Below are 21,977 nucleotides of genomic sequence, written 5' to 3'. Positions count from 1 at the left end.
AAAAGGTTACAAGAACATGTTTTGTTTTTTTGTTTTGTTTTTTAATTTAAAAAAATAGCTGAAGGGAGATAATAACATATTACAAAAAAATGTCCAGAAAAAAATTCTTCCTATGTTTTGCCAATTTACTCAAGTGGTTAAAAAAACTTATAAACACATCACACAAATGCAGAGAAAGCTTGAAATGTATTTTTAATTTGAAGACATTATAAAATGATAACATTAACCTCATGTCCATTCATATTTCAACCATTTAGACATCAATTTAGGGTGTTACTTCTTAAAGAATCCACAGGAGGGAGCCACATTTCTGCTTTTACAGAAATGTTTCAGGAGAAACTGCAGCTGAAGAAGCTGATGAAACTAATATGTCTCTTTTTATAAATCCTTAAACAAAAATAAAAGAAAATGGAACAAAATGTCTTAAAATGTCAGAAATGTATTTGTTAACAGGACATCTTCTGTCATTTTAACACAAATAGACGTTATATTAACCTGTTAGGAGGAACATAATTTTCTTTTATGAACCATTTTAAAACTAAATTTGCTTGATTTTTTTTCCAAAATCAATGGCAGAAAGCCAGGGCAACTTAAGAAGAAACTGCACAAAAATTAGCAAAAAATATTGAAAAAGTTCACAAAACGTACCTAAAAATTAGCACACAAAAAAGAAAGAAACAAACAAAAACACAAAATGAGAAAGTGAAAACAACAAACGACAAAAACAAGAAACTGACGTGAAAAAAAGTGCTGTAAATTAATATTCAACATGTATTTATGTCATTTAAAAAGATGGTTTCTGGATATTTTCCCTAGAATTTTAAAAATATATATTCCTTAATCTACTCTTTTTTTTGTTGCAATATGTAAAACATTTCATGCCAACTTGCCGATTGTCTTTTTTCCATGTTTTTGAAAGACTCAAACCGGCTTATAAAAGGTGTCTGAACGCGGCACAAGAAAAGAGTTGTCGATGCAGGTTTCAAAGGGTTAATATGACGTCAAAATAAACACTTGAGTCGATCGGTGTTCCATAAATAAATGCCCTAAAGTGAAATCACGTGACTCAGAGTCGGCTGAAGCGTTTGAAGCAGTGAGGCTTTTCTGCTCATCTCTGCTGCAGCGCAACACCTGAGTCTGTCAGCGCTCCAGGTGCATTGTGGGTAATGTGTGCATCAGGTTCTGACAGGGAGGAAGAGTTTTTGGGAATAAAATGTCCATCGTGAGTTCAACGATGTTACGGGAGTGCAAAGCTAAATCTGTGGAGTCTTCTTTTAATATTTAATATGAGCTTTTGGTCCCGCTCCGCCCTCAGGACAAACCGCAGCTCCACGTTAAAGCTCTGTAGCAAAATCTGTAATTGTTGTAGATTACTTTCAGTCCTCTGTGTGTGTGTGTGTGTGTGTGTGTGTGTGTGTGTGTGTGTGTGTGTGTGTGTGGACAGCTGCAGTCTTATTTATGTTGGAAAAGATTCTGGTAGTTTCCAAGAATATTTCCACATACAGAGAGAGAGAGAGAAACAGTTTTCTGGCTGAAATTGGACCTTTTCATTCCCCACAACACACACACACACACACACACACACACACACACACACACACACACACACACATGCACAGGCACACACACATGCACACACGCATATACAGGTCAGGTTTCTACAGAAGTTTGTTTTGCCTCTTAGAAAGAAAAGAAGAGAGGAAACGAGAAAAGGAGAGGAGAAAAAAGGAGAAAAATGAGAGAAGACAAGGACAGGAGAAAAGAGGAGAGGAGAGTGCATGAGGTGTGTGTGTGTGTGTGTGTGTGTGTGTGTGTGTGTGTGTGTGTGTGTGTGTTCCAGCGATAAGATTTTCCTGCCAAATGTGAGCAGCTTTTACGTCAGAAACACAAACACACTCGAGAGATGAAATCATGAGAACGAGGAGAACAAAAAGAAAAAGAAAGAGGGGGAGAGAAGAGAGAGAAGGAGGGATGGAGGGGAAAGTGCTGACTCGGTTTTCTGCATGTTGATCCATGAGTCAGAAAACCCGGAGAGACCGTGTGTGTGTGTGTGTGTGTGTGTGTATGTGTGTGTGTGTGTGTGTGTGTGTGTGTGTGTGTGTGTGTGTTGGCTGTAACTCAACCCTAACATGGGAAGCTCCTCCAACATCTGACAACCATTACTGCTATCAAACACACGCACACACACACACAGGTTGCAGCGTCATATTCAGGTTTAATGGACCAATAACGGAGCGGTTGATGCCAAGAGTTCACCGGGGTCAAAGGTCATCGGTTACATCACTGTCAGTCACCTCACTGGTCAACAGAAGTTTAAGGAGTTCATTTATTTTTGAAACACTGCAGCAGTTAATTGTGTGTTAAGGGCAGGGGGTTGCCATAGTAACGGGACAGCAGTGTTCCTGCAGGGCATTATGGGAAATGTAGTCTTGTGCATAATAATTGGACATCTTTCCAAAAGCGGTGCGGAGGAAGCGCTCACTTCATCTTCTGACTAGATTACAAACAAGAGCAACCACAGCGGTTTGTTTCTGTCCAGTTTTAGTGAAGTGTGTTTTATGATGAGTTAACGAGGAAATTAATCCTCTTCAGTCTCCTGTGACGGAGAGAAAGGTGAATTCAAAAGGTGGACAGGTGTTTTTCTCTGTTAGATAAGGAAAACAAGTGTGAGAATATTACTAACATTAAGCCGGTTTGAATTCACTAGAATTCACATTTACCTACCAGAGAGACGCCGAAAGATTACAAAGAGACGCAAAGGGACTGCAAATAGACACGTAATTACTACAAAATCAGGCAAAACAACTGCGAAGAGACACAAACTACTACAGAGTAACATACAACATCCACGAGGATAAACAAAAGGATGACAAGGAGACAAAAAATGGAGAAGAAGGTAGAAGGTAGATTTATTTATTTTGTGGCATTTAAGCACAAAATGCCGCTCAAATAAACTCACACCGACCAGTCAGAGGGTCAAAAAGACCACAAAGAGACATGAAAGATTCCAAAGTGACTCAAAGTTACTGCAAAGAGACACAAAATAACAACAAAAACAAGCAACCAACCACAAGGAGACACAAAATAACTACAAAGTGACATAAAACAACTACAAAGCATGACAAAGTTACCACAAGGATACACAAAAATCTACAAGAGACACAAAATGACCACAAAGAGACACAAAATGACCACTAAGAGACACTCAACAACTACAAAGCAGCACAAAATAACAAAAAAAAAGACTCAAAATGACAAAGGGTGACACAAAACAACCACTAAATGTCCCTCAAAAAAACACGTCCTGACCAGCTGCTGCATTTTCATTCGAGTGACATTTTGTGGTCAAAAAGACCGAAAGATTACAAAAGGATGCAAATGAACTGCAAAGAGACACAAAAGGTTTTACAATGATTTAAACATGTGTGTGTGTGTGTGTGTGTGTGTGTGTGTGTGTGTGTATATATATTATTCTGCAGAACAAGTACTTCTACTTTTGATACTTCGTAGTACTTAGTAAATTTTGCACTACTTTAACTTGAGTATAATGAGTGCATGACTTTTTACTTGTAATGGAGTATTTTTACACTGTTGCATTTGTACTTTTACTCCAGTAACTGATGTGACTTCATGAGATGTAACGACACACACATCTATGAGCTTTTAGCGGATTTACTGGTGTTGACTTTTCATCTAAAAGGAATCTATCTTTTCGCACGGAGGATAAGAGAGGAGGAGGAGGAGGAGGAAGGAAGACGAAGAGGAGGAAAGCGGAGAGGTGAGGAGGAGGGGAGTGGTGGAGAAGGAGGGATAGAGGAAGAGGAGGAGGAGGTGAAAGTCTGAATAAGAAAGCAGCTCCTCCCGCTTCCTCGAGCTGCCTGCAGTCCGGACAGCAGCGGCAGAAAAGCACCAATCAGCCGCGAAATCGCGTCCTTCTCTGGATTTAACGCACCGACGGTGAGCGACACTCCGCCGCAGCACCGACAGCGAACCCACCGCCGACATGCTCTCCCCGGGACTCTCCGTGTCTCTGCTGGCCGTGTCCTGCGCCCTGTGGCCGGCTGCGGTCCGGGCGGCGTCCTGCGAGTCGGTGCGGATCCCGCTGTGCCGGTCCATGCCGTGGAACATGACCAAGATGCCGAACCACCTCCACCACAGCACGCAGGACAACGCGGTGCTGGCCATCGAGCAGTTCGAGGGGCTGCTGGGTGAGTTTAATTAAACTGCTAATTAACTCTTTAATTAAGTGACTGATGCATTCACGGACTGACTCTACACGCAAAAAGTTTAAATCAGACTCTGTGTGCACTTTATCCTCACTCATGTCGTGATTTTTTTTCTTTAAGAAAAACTCTTTCTGTTAAATATTTCACACTTTTTAAACTGTGCTTTGATAAATATTTTACCATTTTACCAGTCTGAAGTTCACATTTTTACAGCTCGTTTTTTACAGATGTTTTTGTCAAATAAGTCGAAATTCTTAAATTGTTTGATTTTTTTAAATAATCTTACCATTTCTCCTCTTTGCACAACATGCAGTCTGAATTTCACATTTTTAAACTTTTTTCTTTTTAGGGGTCTTTTTACAACTCTTTCTGCCAAATAATTCTTAATTTAATTGTATTCCTCTGTGTAAAACATGCAGCCTGAAGTTCACATTTTTATTATTTTATTTTCTTGTTTAAAGATGTGTGAATTATTTAACACGGTAAAAGGTCCTGAAAGGGGGAAAACGTATAAAAATGTGAACTTCAGGCTGTACGTCTTGCATAAATGGGAAATGGTAAAATAAAAAAACAGATAAAATGACTCTAAGATACATAATTCAACAGAAAGAGTTACTAAGATCCTTAAAGTGATTTTTTTTTTTTTTCATTTCACCATTTCTCCTGTTAAACGTGCAGCCTGAAGTTCTCATTTTTATATATTTTTTCAGGACATTTTACAACTCTTTCTTTTAAATAATTCACATTTTTTTAAAGTGATTTTATTTTTCTAATCTTCTTAAAACAAGCAGCCCGAAGTTCACATTTAAATTTTTTTTTCTTTTTTTTGACAGAATTTTGAATAAATAAATAAATAAAATATTTTAATACATTTAGGTTTTTATTTAAAAGGGACAGTGCAAATAAGTGAATACACAAGGTATTAAGTGCCAGAATTAGCCAGGAGGCTATTTTTCATCCGTAGTTTCTCAACCGAGGTGTTACACAAAGCTTCCTGATTCATTTTCTGTAATATTTAACGCACTAATTCTATTATTTTAATTGGCTCCTCGCTATCACACAGCCTCTGAAACAAGCAGCTTTAATGACTTTGAGAGCCAAATAAATTCATCACTAAAAAATCGATCTGGATTATTTTGATCATAAAGCACAAACAGGAGCATCTCTGAGGCAGACAGTGAAACCTGAAACACAACACATGATCACTCAAATAATGATGAATAAAATTTAAATAACATCTAAACTGGATAAATCAGTTTTACTGTGCTGCGTTCAGGCACCTTTCACAAGATATTACATCTACTGAAACTTTAGAAAATTAGTTGTTTGGTTTTTTGGTTTTTGTTTTTTTTTTTCAAAATGATAAACTTAGTTAAATGTTACAGGAAAATTACCCAAAAAATAAAACTTATTAGAAAACTATCTAAAAACAGGGAAGAAATGCCAAGAAAACTATGATAATTTTATACTTACAATTTTGTTACATAAAAAAATAATAAATCATAGGAAATATACTCTTTTCTTTTCTTTTTGTTACTTTCAGCACTTTTTGGCCATTTTCTTGCCTGTTTATATGTTTCGGCTTTTTTGTTTCCCTTTTTTTGTTGCTTAACTTCAGGTAATTTTCTTGAAGCGTTTTCTTAACTCTTGAATTTGGAGCATGTTTTTGTTAAGTTGCTCGATGTCTTCTCCACGTGTGTTTGTAAGAAATTAAACCAACTTTCTGAGGTTTCAAAGGGTTAAGAAACTGGATTAATTTACTTCTCAAATGTGATTTTTAAAATGTGACATTTTAATGCTGCAAACACTGCAAACTGAATAAACCATTTTATCAGAGTTTAGGCAGAAATCTCAGAGAAATACATTTTAAAAACAGACTATTTGAGCCAAAACTAAATTAAAAAAGATACTGTTTGTTTTTTTGGGTGAACTGAACCTTGTCTTGACATAAACTGACAGATTCGACATGATGTAGCTGCCGCGGCTTCTTCTTCTTCTCCTGTTTGTTACTCAGAGGAGAAATAAAAGCGTCTGAATCTGCTCTGAACTCCACGAAACCTTAAACCATCAGTTCACTTGGAAATCATGGAAACATTTTTGTGGAAACCATCATTCTGATTGAGTTTATTCAAGAAGGAAGAAAAGCTTGGCTCCTGCAGCAGCAGGCGGTGATAAAGCAGCCGTGTTTTGAAGAGCTGGTCAGAGTCGCGGCACGATGTTGGTTTCTGGTTTGACTTTAGATCCAAGACGATCACACCGCCAATCTCCGTCCCGAGGAACGTTTCGGTCGGTCAGATCAGTTAGAGGAAGAATGTTGGAAACACAAACCAAAATCCAGTTTTCTATTTGAGATGACTGAGTATCTGCAAAGATATTGATCTTCTTAAAATGGAAAGGCATCAGAAGGCAGGTTTCCATTAACCCTTTAAACTGTGCACATTGCAAATATAAAACACGCCTAATGGAAACATGTCAATTTTGGGAAAAAAACTCCCATTTATCACAAAAAAGTTTCGACGCTCGCATGAGGTGGTATTTCAGGCGATTCAGAAAAGCCATATTTTGCAAAAACTGCAATTGAAATCTTTTTTGGCTTTTATAGTTGACATGATAAATGTCGGGCAGGAGCTGCAAGAGCTGTTACTGCATCACATCACTCTGAGAAAGTTTGAATCCACCTTCCTCTGTGAAATCGTGGACTACATCTCCCAGAAATCCCTCATACGTGGCCGCTCTGGAAATGATGACGGCTAATTTGGTGGCTGCAATAGAAATAAAGCTGCTGATGTTTGAACATCCATCGCCATGGAGAAGCAGAGTTTTGTGCAAATCTGTAATGGAAACCTGCCTGCAGTTTCTAACGGTAAACGGCGATGTCATGAAATGTCATGTTTTACTATGATAAGAAGGGAAAAGCACAAAATTCAGACCTCGAGAAGCTGGAACAAACAAATATTTCACATTTTTGCTTAAAAAAATAACTGAAGCAACAATTCCTCCTGCTAATGTTTTATATTTTTTTTCTGTGGCAGCGTGTCGTCCTGCCTCGGCCGTCTTTCCTGTGGTCACGCAGCATCACAGAAGGAAGATAAAGATCATTCATTTATTATCCGTCATTCTTTTTAACACCGAAATAACAGTTTCAAAACATCATGAGAAAACCTTTAACCCTTTACTCAGGTCAGCAGAGCAGACGGCATGTCAGTGTGTCAATATCATACCTTCACACTTCTTCAGACCTTCATCATCTCTTATCACGCCTCCTCCTCCTCCTCCTCCTCCTCCTCCTCCTCCTCTTCCTCTTCCTCTTCCTCTGGATCTTTTACAACCACCAACTAAAAGAAAAAAAAGGCTGAATCATAATTCTGCGGCGTCTCTTCAGAACCTGCCCGTTGAATTCACAGTAAACGCGTCATGTTTTACAGTTTCAGCTCTCTGCGCTCACACACACTCAGCGGCGCGCTCACAGTGACTGAGCCGTCGTGGTTTCGTGTTTACGGGGTTAACTGTCCTGGTTTAGGGTCCGTTTACACGGCAGCGGTTCTTGCATGAAACGTTAAACTTTTTGTTGCGGTTTGGCCTTGCGTTCACATGACAACGGCGTTTTGGTCTGTAAACCCAAACTTTTGAAACCAGGTTCCAGCGTGTAGTCTTTTGAACTTTGAACTGTGACGTCACGGCCGCACGTCGCGCATTACGTTTCAGACAAACAGCCGCGGCGAGCAGGAGGTCAACAATAACAACGATGGCGTCCTGCTGAGCTGTGTTTGTGCTGCTGACTCCACTGAGATTATTAACGCTGTCGGTTTTTGTGCGTGCGTCACAATCGTCTTCTTCTTTGTTTATACTCAATGGTGGAAGAACGCCTTCATGTGCAGGCGCGTGGTCTTCTTCTATGGTGTGTCAGTACAAAGTTGCCTCGCCAACTCCTGGCCTGGCGTGCAGACTGCAGCATTTTCAGTTGTTGTGGATTCGTGTGCACGAGGATTGTTCTCACAGTGTTTTCATATGAACACAGATGAGCGAAGACTTTTCCGTGTGTAGTTTTGCCGTCCTCGTCCAAACGTGACCGTAGACCGTAAGACCGTAAAGAGCTGAACGTCGTTATCTCTGCACGTGTTTGATCATAAAGAAAAGTCGTGGCCACGCTGGAATTTTGACCTGATGTTACAAGTCACAGAGAAGCACTTTAATATTATCATATTTCACTGAGACTCCAGAAGAGTCGGCCTGCAGGTGGCGCTGGAGGAAACATCAGAGGATCACTAAAGTCGGCATGCTTCATCCTCTGAGGACCGTCAATATCTGCACAAAATTTCATAGAAATCCGTGCAAAGGTTATCCAGATATTTCAGTCAGGACGTAGTTGGTAGACCGAGCAGATGTGATACTGTAGTATTGCCATTTTCGAGGGTAAAATCCAGAGTTTAAAGGTTTATTCGGTGTATATTTATTCGGTGTGTATTGGCTCTTTGTTGTGTTGAGCTGAGGCTGTTTTACTGTCGGGTCATTATGAAGGAGGGCCGCTCCGTCCAGCTGCACTGCTGCCAAACCTTTGTTTTACACTTCAGTCCAGAAGGTAATAAAATCAAATCTGATCATTAGATGCAAACGGCCTGACTATTAAAAGTTCACCTAAATCATAAAAACACTCTTTTTATTTTAACCATGCAGGCAGTTTTGTTCTAAATGATCCGTCTGTTGAAATCTCTGCCTCCACGTCATTTCAAATATCGCAGCTTTTGTTTCAGGTCTGCAGCTATAAAAGTGAATTTATATGCAGAAGATTCAGATTAATCAAACGTGTCAAAGCATTTAGTCAGTTACATTTGAACATTTAACAGACTGAAACTGGCGACCGTTTTCTCTTTATTTCTTTGTGTTTTCTCTTCCAGCAGAAACTTTTCTTCCTTAAATGTCAGCTGATACTGAATATCAAAATCTGTGTGTGTGTTTTTTGATAAGCTGAGTTCATAACGCTGCTCTGCAAACCTGCACGTTTGGTACACAAACACTATCTCCACCTGCAAACGCTTTTATAGTTACCAGGTTTTTTTTTACAATGTACAGACTCGTTTCACTTTCTTTATCTTGATGTTTTTCTTTGTAGGAAACAAATATTACACACTTCCTGTATTTAAACAGGAAGCTGATTCAGTGAATCAGTTTAAACTGTTTCCACACTGATAAGATTTCATGTTTAACGCGGATATATTATTATGAGTTATATTTTCACGTATTTTATCGTTTTATTTATCTAAATAGGTGCTGCTAATATTGTTTTCTGTATTTATTTTATTCATGTGGAAAAGCTGTGTATCACTGTGCTTTTCATGATTATATTTAACCCTCTGATACATGAAATGTGAGCAAAAACATGGGAAGAAGGAAGAAATGACCCAGAAATAAGCAAGGAATTAGTAAAATTAAGTAAAATAATAACAGTAAGAAGATGAAGTTTTTTTTTTGTTTTTTTTTTGAAGAAAATTATCTGGAAAATGTGCTTTAAATATAAAATTCCTGCAACATAGTTTTAAATATGTAATTATGATAATAAGATGTAAAAATAATCCATCACATTTTCCTCTAGCTTTTTAAAAATAATTTCTCTGCTAATTTCTTGTTGCTTTTGGAACAGGTCTTACCAAGCTGCTCATTGCCTTTTTTCCCATGTTTTTGGGGAAAAAATGAACAACAATTTGCACGTGGTTCACGGGTGCAAATACTTGTGAAAGGCATCTGAAAGGGTTAAATTGCAGCTGCGATATTCACATGGACTCAGCAGTGAGTTATCTAACTGTATCTAACTTGTTGCATAATGTAAATGTTTGTGGTCACAGTCATCAGCGTTCTGTGCCGAGCTCGGGGCTTTGTGGCACGGACCCGTTTTTAAATCTTTTACTGTAAAGCGAACGTAAAGGCATGTGGACGACCTCGTTAACTGCAGACATATTTCATGATGCGTACACGCCTGCCTTCAATAAATACATTTAGGTATTGGCTGGCGCTCAGCTGCGGTCGGAGGAGAGGAGAGGGAAAGTGGAAAGGCAATGAGCTCTAACCAGAAAAATGTCCTAATGAAAGACCTGCAGGCCAGAAACCAGGAAGCCGTTTCAGGTCACAAGTTCAAAGTATTTCTGTGACTCCTTTGTGGAGCCGTGCAGCCAAAACCTCAGAAAAAAAACACCCGCGTCCTCCTCTACAGGCCTGAACTCTTTCTGGTCCCGTCCTGGGAAACCCACAGCAGGGTAGCAGTCAGCTTTAGTCCTGTTTGGGTTATCCAGATGTCCCTGAACGCACCGTCCCCTTGCCCTCAGAGCAGGAGGACTCTGTAACGTCAGTCAGCCGCCGCCATGACAACCATCCCCACACAGGCCTGAAGCACACACCGTGTTCCCCCAGATATGTCCAAAAACAGGAGAAGCAAAAATATTGTAGTTCATTTTTTTAAAAAGTATTTCAAAGTACTTTAAAGTTTCTTTAACTCAAGCTTCACCAAATTCATCCTCATTGGTTGATTAACCCTTTGAAACCTGAGCAAACTGGCTTGATTTCTTAATAAATGTTACAAAGTTTTATATTTATATTATTAAAACTTATTTTCAGGTCTTTTTTTTTTCAGGTCACCTTTTTGTAATTTCTTGTGATTTGTGGGGCAAACTGCTCATTGCCTTTTTTGCGATGTTTTCAAGAAGAAGAAGAAGCAATTTTGTCAGGTCTTAAAGATTTAAATGCAATTTAAAGCCAAGAAAACTGATGTTGTTGTTCCGTGTTTCAAAGGGTAAAAAAAGAAAAGCCCTCGTGGTAACGCGCCTGTCGGTGTTTTCCAGGTACCGGCTGCAGTCCAGACCTGCTCTTCTTCCTGTGCGCCATGTACGCTCCCATATGCACCATCGACTTCCAGCACGAGCCCATCAAACCGTGCAAGGCGGTGTGCGAACGGGCCAAGTACGGCTGCGAGCCGGTGATGAAGCGCTACAACCACAGCTGGCCCGACAGCCTGGCCTGCAGCGAGCTGCCGCTGTACGACCGCGGCGTCTGCATCTCACCGGAGGCCATCGTCAAGGCAGAGGGACCAGGTAGCACTCCATGTTTATTATTAATATCACCACCTTTATATTTATGTGTGGAATTTGTATCCAAAGGCACCTGAGGTTGTATTTTTGTCAAAAACATGTTGACTGTTTGTACAAGGGTTTGAGGTCGAAGTAAAAAACGAGAAAAAGGAAGTGTTGTGTTGAGCTCGTGTAGCTGAGGGGCAAAATGTACAACTTTGTGCTGCTGCCAAAATCACATACTGTGCACATTATACCTAATATATGTACTTACAGCATAGAGGTATACGGTGTATGAAAAGTGTGCAGCATTAACCCCGGTTCTACTTATTTTCAGCTTTTTATACAAACACAATAGAAACCCTCAAAATATTGATAAAAGGAATATTCTCACACTTATTTTCCTTATTAAACAAAGAAATACAACTGTACACCTTTTGAATTCAACGTTCTCTCGGTCACCGAAGAGTGACGAGGCTTAATTGCCTCATAAACTCGTCATAAAACACAAACCGTCGTGGTTAATCTTCCTAGTAATCTAGTTAGTAGGTCCACTGTTCAGCCAAAGACTGTAGACCGAGATACAGATGTTGCCATCATGCGAGGGTGATGTCACTGAGAGGCGGAGTCTGCGCAGTAGCGATATCCGCGGTGGAGGAGTTCCCGATAAAACACCCGTTAGACCAGTCATGAGCAGCTCCATTGAATGTGAGCACACGGATTGGCTGTCACAGCTGCCAATCATGGCGGAAAATCCTCTTTTTATGTAGTTTAATAACTCATTAAAAGCAAACTTTTAAAAACAAACACTTGAACAAACATCAGGGGGATGAGAACTACCTTCAGTGACAGAAACCATCTTTGGGAAACATTTATGTGGTGTGTACACTGACTTTTTAGTTCGGCCCGTTCACTAACATGGAGGGGCGGGCTTTATGAGTTATACTGCAGACAGACACCAGGGGGCGATGCAGATTGAAAAGATACACTTGGGGGGAGCTCTCATGTTGTCCATCATCATATCCAGTCTGTTGTTCCAAAAATCATCAGCTCCATTTTGGTTGAAATGAATCCTGTATTCGCTAAGTTAGATGTAAAAGAAAATGCGCCGTTATTCCCCACGCTCTCTCTGCCTGCTGGCCGCCGGCTGTTTACCGTCCTGTAACTTCTCCCTCCATCACTAGGTGTCGCTTTGTCTTTCAGCTCAGCTGCCTGTCCCACCAGGACAGACCGCAGACTGAGCTCTGGCGGTGCATGCTGCGCAATACATACAATTACTTAAACAGAAAGAGGAGTGCCTGTATGTATGATGGTATTGAAAAAAAATACCTTTGGGATTTCTAAATACCGTGGTATACCGTGATACCGCACAGCCGCGTTTCTGTAAATATTAAAAGTAATGTACTCTATGTACTCTGTTACATCATCATACATTTTAAAAGATAAAGTACATTAGAGATGAAACAGAAGATATGAGCTGTCACTAAATTTTAATACAAATATATTGTCTAATGTCTTTTATTTTTATTTATTTATTTTAACATAATTTAAGATAATTTAGAAGATTTTTTTGTGTTTCCTTTTGCCCAACTTTTTGGGGTTGTAGTCAAGTTTCATATACTGTCGCATCTTCAGCAACAAGGCAGTTAAAGATGTTTTACATTTCTGTTTGTCCAACAACAATGAGAGTTATGAATTCATCATCCATATATCAGATTATTACGATATTGCTTCTGTTTTTACCTGAAACTGATAGAAGCAGTCTTCACAAAACTTCCATAGTAATAATATATTCTTACTGAAAAGGAAAATATGGAAAAAGTCAGAATTAATTACGTGTCGGTCTCTTATTAAAGTTACAGATCATGGACAGGGAACAGGAAGAGGAGCACCCGCACACACCCATCTCTGATATTCACGTTTAGTCTGATATCAGCGACTTCTTAAATGTCACAAACTCTGTAAACTTGTCAACACGGAGGCCACTTCTGCATATTTGACTCTGTCCAGTGAAAAACACGGACCATCAGGAAGCACTTTCCCTGCTTAGCTGAGCCCTATCTGTGTTTTCTATCGTGTTTCTGCTCTCAGCAGTTTGTTTCTGCTCCGTCTCCCAACAGATAGCGTGAGTCATTTCCCCTCCGACTTCACTCCCACTGACTTTCTCAAAGAGCTCCTTGATACAGGCGGCCCACTCGTTTTACACTCAATAAAACCCTCACTGTCCTCTGCTTCTTTAAACAGGCCCCGGACCAGCGAGTCCTGAAAAAAAAACTCATCTCAATCCCCTCGACCTCCATAACGATACGCCCACGTATCTCGGCGAGGCCCCGGCTCGGCTCGGCTCAGCGGGGTTTGGGGATTTTCCCTCGGTGTGAGTTGTTGATTTGCTGAGGTTCAGCCAGGGCAGATCGCTCCGGTCGTTCAAGTGATTTTCAGCGGACGGTCTCCAGACTGAGAGTTTGTTTCTGAGCGGAGCAGAAATCTAAAGCAGTTTGCCTTCGTTCTCTGCTCGTGCCAAAAGCAAAACTCTGCAGTCACAAAGTCAAACCCAAAGCAGAGTAATCTCTGCAGGTGAGAACAGGTGATGAATAAACAGGACTGTGAGTCTGGCAGCTCTGTGAGGCTCCGCTCACGCACACAGAGGCCGGTTTTTACTACGAGCTCCCCCTGGACATGTGACGCCAAAAACACACCAAGCAGCAGCGAAGTGCAGCCGTCAGCGAGCTTCTTTTTCTATGGAAAGCTGCTGCAGCCGCTCTGAGCTCGACGAGCTGCGTCTGTTTGAATCTGCTGCGGCCAAACTAAACGGCCGTTTACACGGCAGCGGTGTTTGCATGAAACGTTCATTCTTTAAAAGCTGAACCTCACTTTATTTAAACCTTTGAAATCTGAGCAAAATGTTTTGCTTTCTTTCAAAAACCCCAGAAAAAAAAGCCACAAGTAGCTTGACAAAAACTGTTCTGCAATTTGCACAAAATTATGAAAAAGCTATCTTTAAAGAAGCGAGAGAAAGATGTTGTTGGGGTCATCTACTTTTTTCATGTTATTTTTCTTTGGTTTTCTAATTTTTAAAAAAAACTAAATAAAAATAGCCTTGAGGTTTTCGAAGCAGAAGTTTCGGCCCAGGTTTTTTTTTTGTTGTTTTGTTTTTAAATCAGTTTTATTGGCGATTATTAAAATAAAATGCTGATACAGATCATCCAAAAATACCAAATATGGGTGCCAGTAATCTTTCAGGCCAATAACCCGTCGAGCCCAGATGAACACCGTTAATTGTTGTTTCACATTCATGTTGCTCTGAAATAAACGCAGCAGTCTCTGGGGGACGCTGTGATGGGACATAAGAGCATCTGGTTTAAACGGCAGCATGGTTCAGTATTTGTGATTTCTGACGCTGACCGCTGCCTCTCTGTCTCTGCAGATCCATACTACCAGGACCCAGCCAGGTGTAACCCAGGTGAGGCTGACCTTTGACCTTTTCTCTGCCCACGCTCAGATTGCTTTCCTAGAATTGGGGTGAATAAAACAAACATACCATCTCAGTCAGAGCAACAACACAGTCAGACTTGTGTCTGGAGATCCTGTATTTCTCACTAACATGCATGTCCCGTTTAACCAGTATGCTTTTCTGGGTTTGATCCTCTGACAGAATCCAGTCCAGACTTCCCAATGGACTCCAGCAACCTCCACTGCAGAGGACCCAACGGAGGTAATGTGTCTGTTTACCTGTCTCTCCCGCTGTTCCAGTTCAGGCCTCTCCTCTGAGGAAGGTGATAAAATAAGTCAGCATTTTGGGAAATCTAAATTCATTTTCTTGCAGAGATTTAGAAAATACCATTCTCGTATTTTTACATTAAATATCATGCAGTTTGAGTTAATATGAGACCTAAAAATATGAACAACAAAAATGTCATTGTTCTCCAGCTGTCTTTATTTTTCTGACACAATAACACAATAAATACAATCATTTGTCTGATGTTACTTTTTTAAACTATGTGGATTTTGGCTGAGGTTGGCTCCTGATGAAAATGTTCCTTATAACCACAGTCCATATGTCAGTTAGCTAGCCTGCAATCGAAAAGCATCTGCCACCAGAAATACATGTTGTATTTTTGGAGCTGGGCCAAGTATTCGGAGCACTATTGAATATTTATACTGTTTGGTTATTCATTGCATCACGCTGTCGGAGCACGGAGCATACTCTGGACACAGAAGGAGCAGCAGAGCGCCAGGTGCAGTGAAAGTGAAACTGAACTGGTTTATTCTTTGGGGTCTAAAGTTTGCTTTCACTCGCTTCTGCAGCAGCTGCTCCTCTCATCCATCGATGTGATCTGATGTGTTCTGATTGAATCAATAGAGTTATGCCTGAGGACCTGCAGAAACCTCCAAATATAGAGAGGGGACACAAAATGATACAAGGGACACACAAAAGAAACAAAAAAAAAGAATAGAAAATGGAAAGTTTGCCAAACCCCTCACCTCCCCTCGTCGTCAGCTGGCACCATGCATAGATTTTAATTATTTCGGAAACACTGTTCAGCCTTTTTGAGTTAACGTGATCAAGACATGAACATGTGACTCTTTTCCATCTCTAGTATCCGTCCCACGTGACATGAACTCAAAGTGACAAATTCAGTCGAGTTGAATGGACTTGTAAGTAGGTGCAGCCTGAACCGTTTGTGTTTGTTTGATTGTTTTTGTGTGTGTGTGTGTGTGTGTGTGTGTGTGTGTGTGTGTGTGTGTGTGTGTGTGTGTGTGTGTGTGTGTGTAGATCGCTGCAGGTGTAAGACAGTCAAAATGGGCCAAAAGACCTACGTGAAGAACAACTACAACTATGGTGAGTTAGCTCGGACTTTTTCAAGTTTTTGCAAATATGATAATTTATTTTAGCGGGACGCGGATGTAAAAATGAATACCTGCTGATATATTGAGAAAATATCTGTCATCTTTGTATGAGATGATCTAATAAAGTTGTTGATCTAAGCAGTAAATCCTTCCCCTGAAAGTGTTTCCATTACTGCTAACCCCGCTGAGAATCAAAGGTCAGTCTGCAGCTCGGAGACGATTTCTGCAGTGTTCAGGATGTTTTCTATTTCATGTTAATGTTTCTTATAATAAAACAAACACAGAAGTTCACCAGAAACCTGGAATATTTGTGATTATGAGAACAGTAACTTGTATTTGCAACTTGCTTTAACTGGGTTTTTGGTAACTTCCCAAATCAAAGCTTCAGGGCAGCGATACGCAGCCTGCTTTGCAAAATGACAGGAGGCCAGTTGCAGCGGTGTCTAGGATTTTAGCACAATTTTAGGATTTAAGGAAATTTCTAGGATTTTTGTTGTTTCTCGGATTTTAGGAAGTTGTTCAAGTTCTAGGATGATTCTCGGATTTTAGGACATTTGCAGGATTTTAGGACACTGGGGTCTTGGCTTGGACCTCTGTCAGGTGTGGGGGATCCTACGCTGACACTTTTTTTTGGATGCTACTTTATGCACTCTGGCAGCTCATGTATACTAAAAATACCATTCTCAGTGTCACTCACTTTAGTTTTATTGTGAATTAGAAAATGGCTGGGGGGCCAACTGGCACCAAAAATCAGTTTTTCAGGTGATAATGTGGTCTGAACATCAGCAAATCATCACGTGAGATATCAAGTCTTAGTCCGCATCACTTCACTAACTGTTCTGTGTTAAAAAATCTTTGATGTGTCACGAAACTCTTCAGCGGATTCTTTCTCTCTGACTTGTTTTCCTATCCCGTGTCGAGGGAAAGATTTCGGTGCCGAGGCCGTTTGGTTACTCAGATTGAATTAGACACACTAAAGCTAAAAGCCCAGAAAGGCTTTTCCAGATGATTTGGCAAATCCAGCAGAGATTTCCATGTGGAATTCTGGAGCTCACTAATGCCTTCGGCCACAGGATCCATTTGGGGAAGATTTTAGATTTTTTTTTTCCAGCCGTCATTAAAAACGAGCTCACTTTCAAAATATTCAGATATAATTACAAGAGTTCAGTGAAGCGTGGCGGCACGTCATGATGGTCTGTATAATCTGACTGCTGGCGTTCTCACGTTGCTAATTAACGCCGGTTTTGCTGTTGACTCCAACCTGCTACATCACAATGTTTCTGGCTGTGCTGGTTTCTCCTCCATCGCTGCAGCGTGCACCTTTTCTCTGTGCCATAATAACGATGCTTCATTCTCGCAGTCTCGTACCTTTTCAGTTCTTTCTAAGAAAAACAGTGAAGGTTTACCTGGTTTGCGGCTGTTGGGTGTTCTGGATAACAGCAGGTTTTGTGACAGAGGTGGAGTCAGATGGGATGGAGTCCTGGTTTTTGGTGTCACTGGTAGCTGAGGATTACTCGTGTCCAGTTTAAATGAGAACAACTACAAGACACTTAAGGAACGTAAAGGGGCTCTATGCAAAGTTCAGACCTTACAAGATGTCTGGACACCAATTTCAAGCCGGCGGGTAACAGCAACTGGTGCTAACTCCACAAACAGTGTTAAACACCAGCAGCAGTGGTGACAGAGCTAACGGTGTTAACCGGGGCGGGACCAGAGGTTGGGCACGCGGGCTGTACCCGAATTATGCCAGTCGAATCAGATTTGAATGCTCAATGCGAATTTGCAATTATTCGTTTTCAGTTTTAAAATTTGAACTAGCTCAGCGGGACATTTAGTTCAATTCAATTCAGTTTCTTTTTATTAAGGCCGTTACCACAAATCACAGTTTGCCTCAGAGGGCTTTACAGTATTGGACATCCCTCTGTCCTTAGACCCTCAGCAGGATGTTTAGCGGGACATTCAGCGTGACAGCGGCATTACGTGCTAACGATGGGTCATTTTTTGGCAACACTAGATTAGGGCTGTCCTGAACACCATTTTCTTGGCTCCATAGCAAGTCTATCAGCAGTATCCCAAACAAAGAAAAAGAATATCCAAAAGCCTAAATTAAAAACCGAATACATACCCAATTAACAAATACCTGAATAGTCGAGTATTTGAGTCCGGACTCACACTAAATATTAAACAGAAGCCAGAGACCGTACGGTACGAAGTTGCTGTGAGCTGTTTATATGTGTGTTGGCTTAATTATGTGTAAACTCCTCAAGGACACATCAGTCTCTCACTGTCAGCCATGTTTTTTGTTAAAGTCTGCCGTGGTGTTCGATGAGCTTGTTGGTTGGAAGTTTGGTATTCCAGTTGGGAAACTCCGACCTCCAACTTTGAGTTTTTTAAGGCCACATCAGAACCAGCTGTCTTTCCAGCACCAAGGACAGCAGTTTTCAGAGTGACTCATTTTAAGAAATCCAACAAACAACAAAACAACAACAAAAGTTTCAAGATTTAAAGTTTAATGTTTCCATATATGCTGATGACACTCTCCTTCAGTGATCAGGGCCAGGGTGAGGGAGGTGAGGAACCGCGGCCTGGAGCCCACAGCGGTGGTGGAGGTGAAGGAGGTGCTCAAGTCGTCTCTGGTCAACATTCCCAAGGAGACGCAGACGCTCTACTACTCTTCCTCCTGCCTGTGTCCCTCTCTGTCTCCCGGGGAGGAGTACCTCATCATGGGCTACGAGAACGAGGAGACATCCAGGTATGAGTACGGTTAACAGATAGTTTAAGTGTGTTATAGACGACCAACTTGACTCCAACGTGATGCTCTTCTGGGTAAAGCGTGCGTCCAGTTAAACTCTGATGTTTTGTATTTTTTCCTCGCAGTTTAACACGCTGCTCTGATTAAATGTAGCACCGCTAGCCTCTCTGAATAAACCTCCCTCTGTGTTTGTGGTTGCAGGTTGCTCCTGATTGACGGCTCTATTGCTCAGAGGTGGAAGGACAAAATGGGCAAGAAGGTCAAGGTGTGATTCACATCCAAACGGACACACACACTGTTTCTGAGCAGCAGTTTTAAATCTAAAACACACTCACGCTGCTGGTTTCAGAGCAGCGTCTCTTCAGCAGCACTACAGGCCGAGGCTTTATAGGCTGACTGTCGTACATGCAGCCGGCTGCACCATCTGAACATTAGTATGATCGGAAATTTGGGTTCCCAGAGGCTTTAAACATTATGAACGGCATAGATATCAACATTTTTTTTTTGGATATGCACAAATATCACAACAGCGACCTGTTCAAGAGAGAGCAAGTCCATTTTGAAGCAAGGAGGCAAAATAACAAGTGGCTCCAGCTGTTCTACTTTTCCATATTTTGACATAATAAATAACATTTTAGGGCAAATTAAAAACTAATATACACGGCTGCATGTAAAAGGGAGCGTTAGTGGAATATTCTCTTTCATGAAACATTTAAACACCTAATCCTAACTCCTCCCATTAACTTTAAATAAAATTTGCTTCGCTTGCACCTTTACAATAAATCAATCAAACAGGTGCTAAAAATCCTACAGATCACCATGGCAACAGATCATGAACATAACTTATTGTGTATGAGGTCACCGATCTGAAATTTGACTTCCTGTCTGTCTTTGTGTCCAGAAATGGGATCAGGTCCTGCAGGGGAAAGGCCGAGCAGCTCAGCGCCGGAGTCGCCACTGAGATCTGACTGTGTGTGCGTGTGTGTGTGTGATCATGTGTGTTTGCTTGCGTGTGTGTGTGTGTGTGTAGATATTGCACTATCACAGGCTGTTGTAGCTGAATGTAGTTCATCTCTTCATCCGTCAGACTGTTTGCAGTCTGAGATTTGTCTTTTATTTTCTTTGCACAAACAGTATTTAGTGTGCGTTTTAGTGTGTGTGTGTGTATTTGTGAGTTTGTGCATGTGTGCGTGCATGTGTGTGTCTGTGCGCATGCGTGTGTGTGTGTGTGTGTGTGTGTGTGTGTGTGTGTGTGTGTACACCTAAAGCACTCAATTGAGACAAGAAGGGGGTGGAGCTTCAGAGCTGTAGTACTAAACCCTACGCACAGCCATGCAGTATGTACATGACACTTTTTTGGACCAAATGCTCCTCGCTGTGGTCACAGCCTCTAATTATCCGGGAGGTTGACCTTGTTGCCGTGGCTATGTGACGGAGGACATTTGAAGCCGTTTGGACTTGGACATTTTGGACGATGTAAATCTGTAGCCACGACTTTAACTTTACTGAACTCTGCAAAAAAAAAAAAAAAAAAAAGAATGATATTCAAGCTGTGTTCAGACAGCAACAAGCAACCAGAGCAACAGCAACCAGAGCAACTAGAACAACACCAACCAGAGCAACAGCAACAAGAGCAACCAGAGCAACTAGAGCAACAGCAACCAGAGCAACAGCAGCAGCAGAGCGTGGGCAGCATGGTCCAGCTCCTCCTCTGGTCTCAATCACAACAGAAAAATGTTCGTGTTAAAAACTGTCGGACAGGAAATCTACACTCAGTGGCCACTTTATTAGGTACACCTGTGCAATCTAATGCAACTCAGTGCAACAGTTAAGCCGTAAACGCTGCCTTCACAAAGTGTATGATATTCAGTTTTTGTTGAAACCTGACAACATGGGGAAAAGGCATGAGCGACTTAGCAAGACACGGCTCAAAAATTGGCAAACATCTTTAAAATGCATCTTTAAAATGTGTATTTTAATTGATTTGGTCATTTGACAAACGTTTTGCTTTGAAGGGAAAAAGTGCAACTTAAACCATTATTGAGACACACTGCTTGTTTTATTGTTGTGATGCATTTCCTGTTGGATATTGGGTGAGTGAGGGATATTTAAAATGTTTTTTGTTTTTTTTTCATAGCAGACAGTTCGATTTGGCGTAGTAGGAAAAACACGTGTTACTAATGCTGCATTTCCGCTTCGTGGCACGGCTCTACACAACTCGACTCGCTCGTTCTGAGTTTTCTGTTGGCAGAGGTTGATAGTTTTCGCTCTGATTTTTATTTTTATTTTTTCATTTTTTGGTATCAGTAAAAAGTCGCCTGAATTGATACTAAGAGGTTGACTTAAATTCCTGCAGACTATTGAATGGTCAGAGAGAGTTGTGCGATGTGACATCCTGCACAAACTCACTATGTACAAATCATAGCAAATGCAAGAAAATGTATTCACTCAACACTGATTTTTAAAAATGGCAGCCTGAAAAACGAGGCCGTGCACTATGTACACTGCGCCAAAGTACACAGTAGACCACTGCAGGAGTTAATCTGTTGGGCTGCCAATGAAAGGATTCAGCGAGTGTCACATTAAAGATGATGTGGTGGCAGATTAACGCGGCCCCAGCCTCCCCTGAGGGCCCCAAAGCGAGTTGAGTCGAGCCAAACTGTGCAGTGGATACGAGGCGCAATACCATTAACAGTCGCTGTGTTTCAGTCAGGCGTCCCGGTCAGACACGGCAGTGTGACGGTGAATCAGCATAAACAAAACCAGGACCCTGAAACTGAAGCAGTGGAATTCAGCCATCATTTTATTATTACGTTTGTGCTTTTCCTGCTGTCTGAACACGGCCTGTGATAAACAAACTCTCCATCATGTACACTAACACTCAATACTACACTTATTTTATCAGAAAACTATACCCGATATTTTGAACTCTGGATTCTTCAGCTTGAACCATTAAACATGATTTTAGACGACATGGTCGAAGTTCTAGTCTGTGGTGTTTTTGTCTGGAAGGTCTCACTGGTTTCCCACAGATACTTTGCATTTATGCACTATTGTAATGGCTGTCAACATTAACTCGTTCATTAAATCTGTACA

The 21,977-nt window shown here is 41.0% G+C and overlaps 1 protein-coding gene across 1 annotated transcript; it reads left to right on the top strand.

Moving 5' to 3' along the window:
* The first annotated feature begins 3,823 nt into the window (after positions 1-3,823).
* frzb (frizzled related protein) lies at positions 3,824-21,855 on the top strand. Its single transcript, XM_042495253.2, has 8 exons — positions 3,824-4,208; positions 11,057-11,305; positions 14,706-14,741; positions 14,934-14,993; positions 16,056-16,121; positions 18,677-18,881; positions 19,083-19,146; positions 19,783-21,855. The coding sequence occupies exons 1-8, from the start codon at positions 4,004-4,006 to the stop codon at positions 19,840-19,842; spliced, it is 945 nt and encodes a 314-aa protein (XP_042351187.1). The 5' UTR covers positions 3,824-4,003; the 3' UTR covers positions 19,843-21,855.
* Positions 21,856-21,977: the final 122 nt, after the last annotated feature.

Source organism: Plectropomus leopardus, chromosome 10 (genome assembly GCF_026936395.1).
Source record: "Plectropomus leopardus strain MGB_pleo_1.0 chromosome 10, ASM2693639v1, whole genome shotgun sequence".
NCBI classification, from domain to species: domain Eukaryota; kingdom Metazoa; phylum Chordata; class Actinopteri; order Perciformes; family Serranidae; genus Plectropomus; species Plectropomus leopardus.
This window is presented reverse-complemented; position numbering and strand designations above follow the sequence as displayed.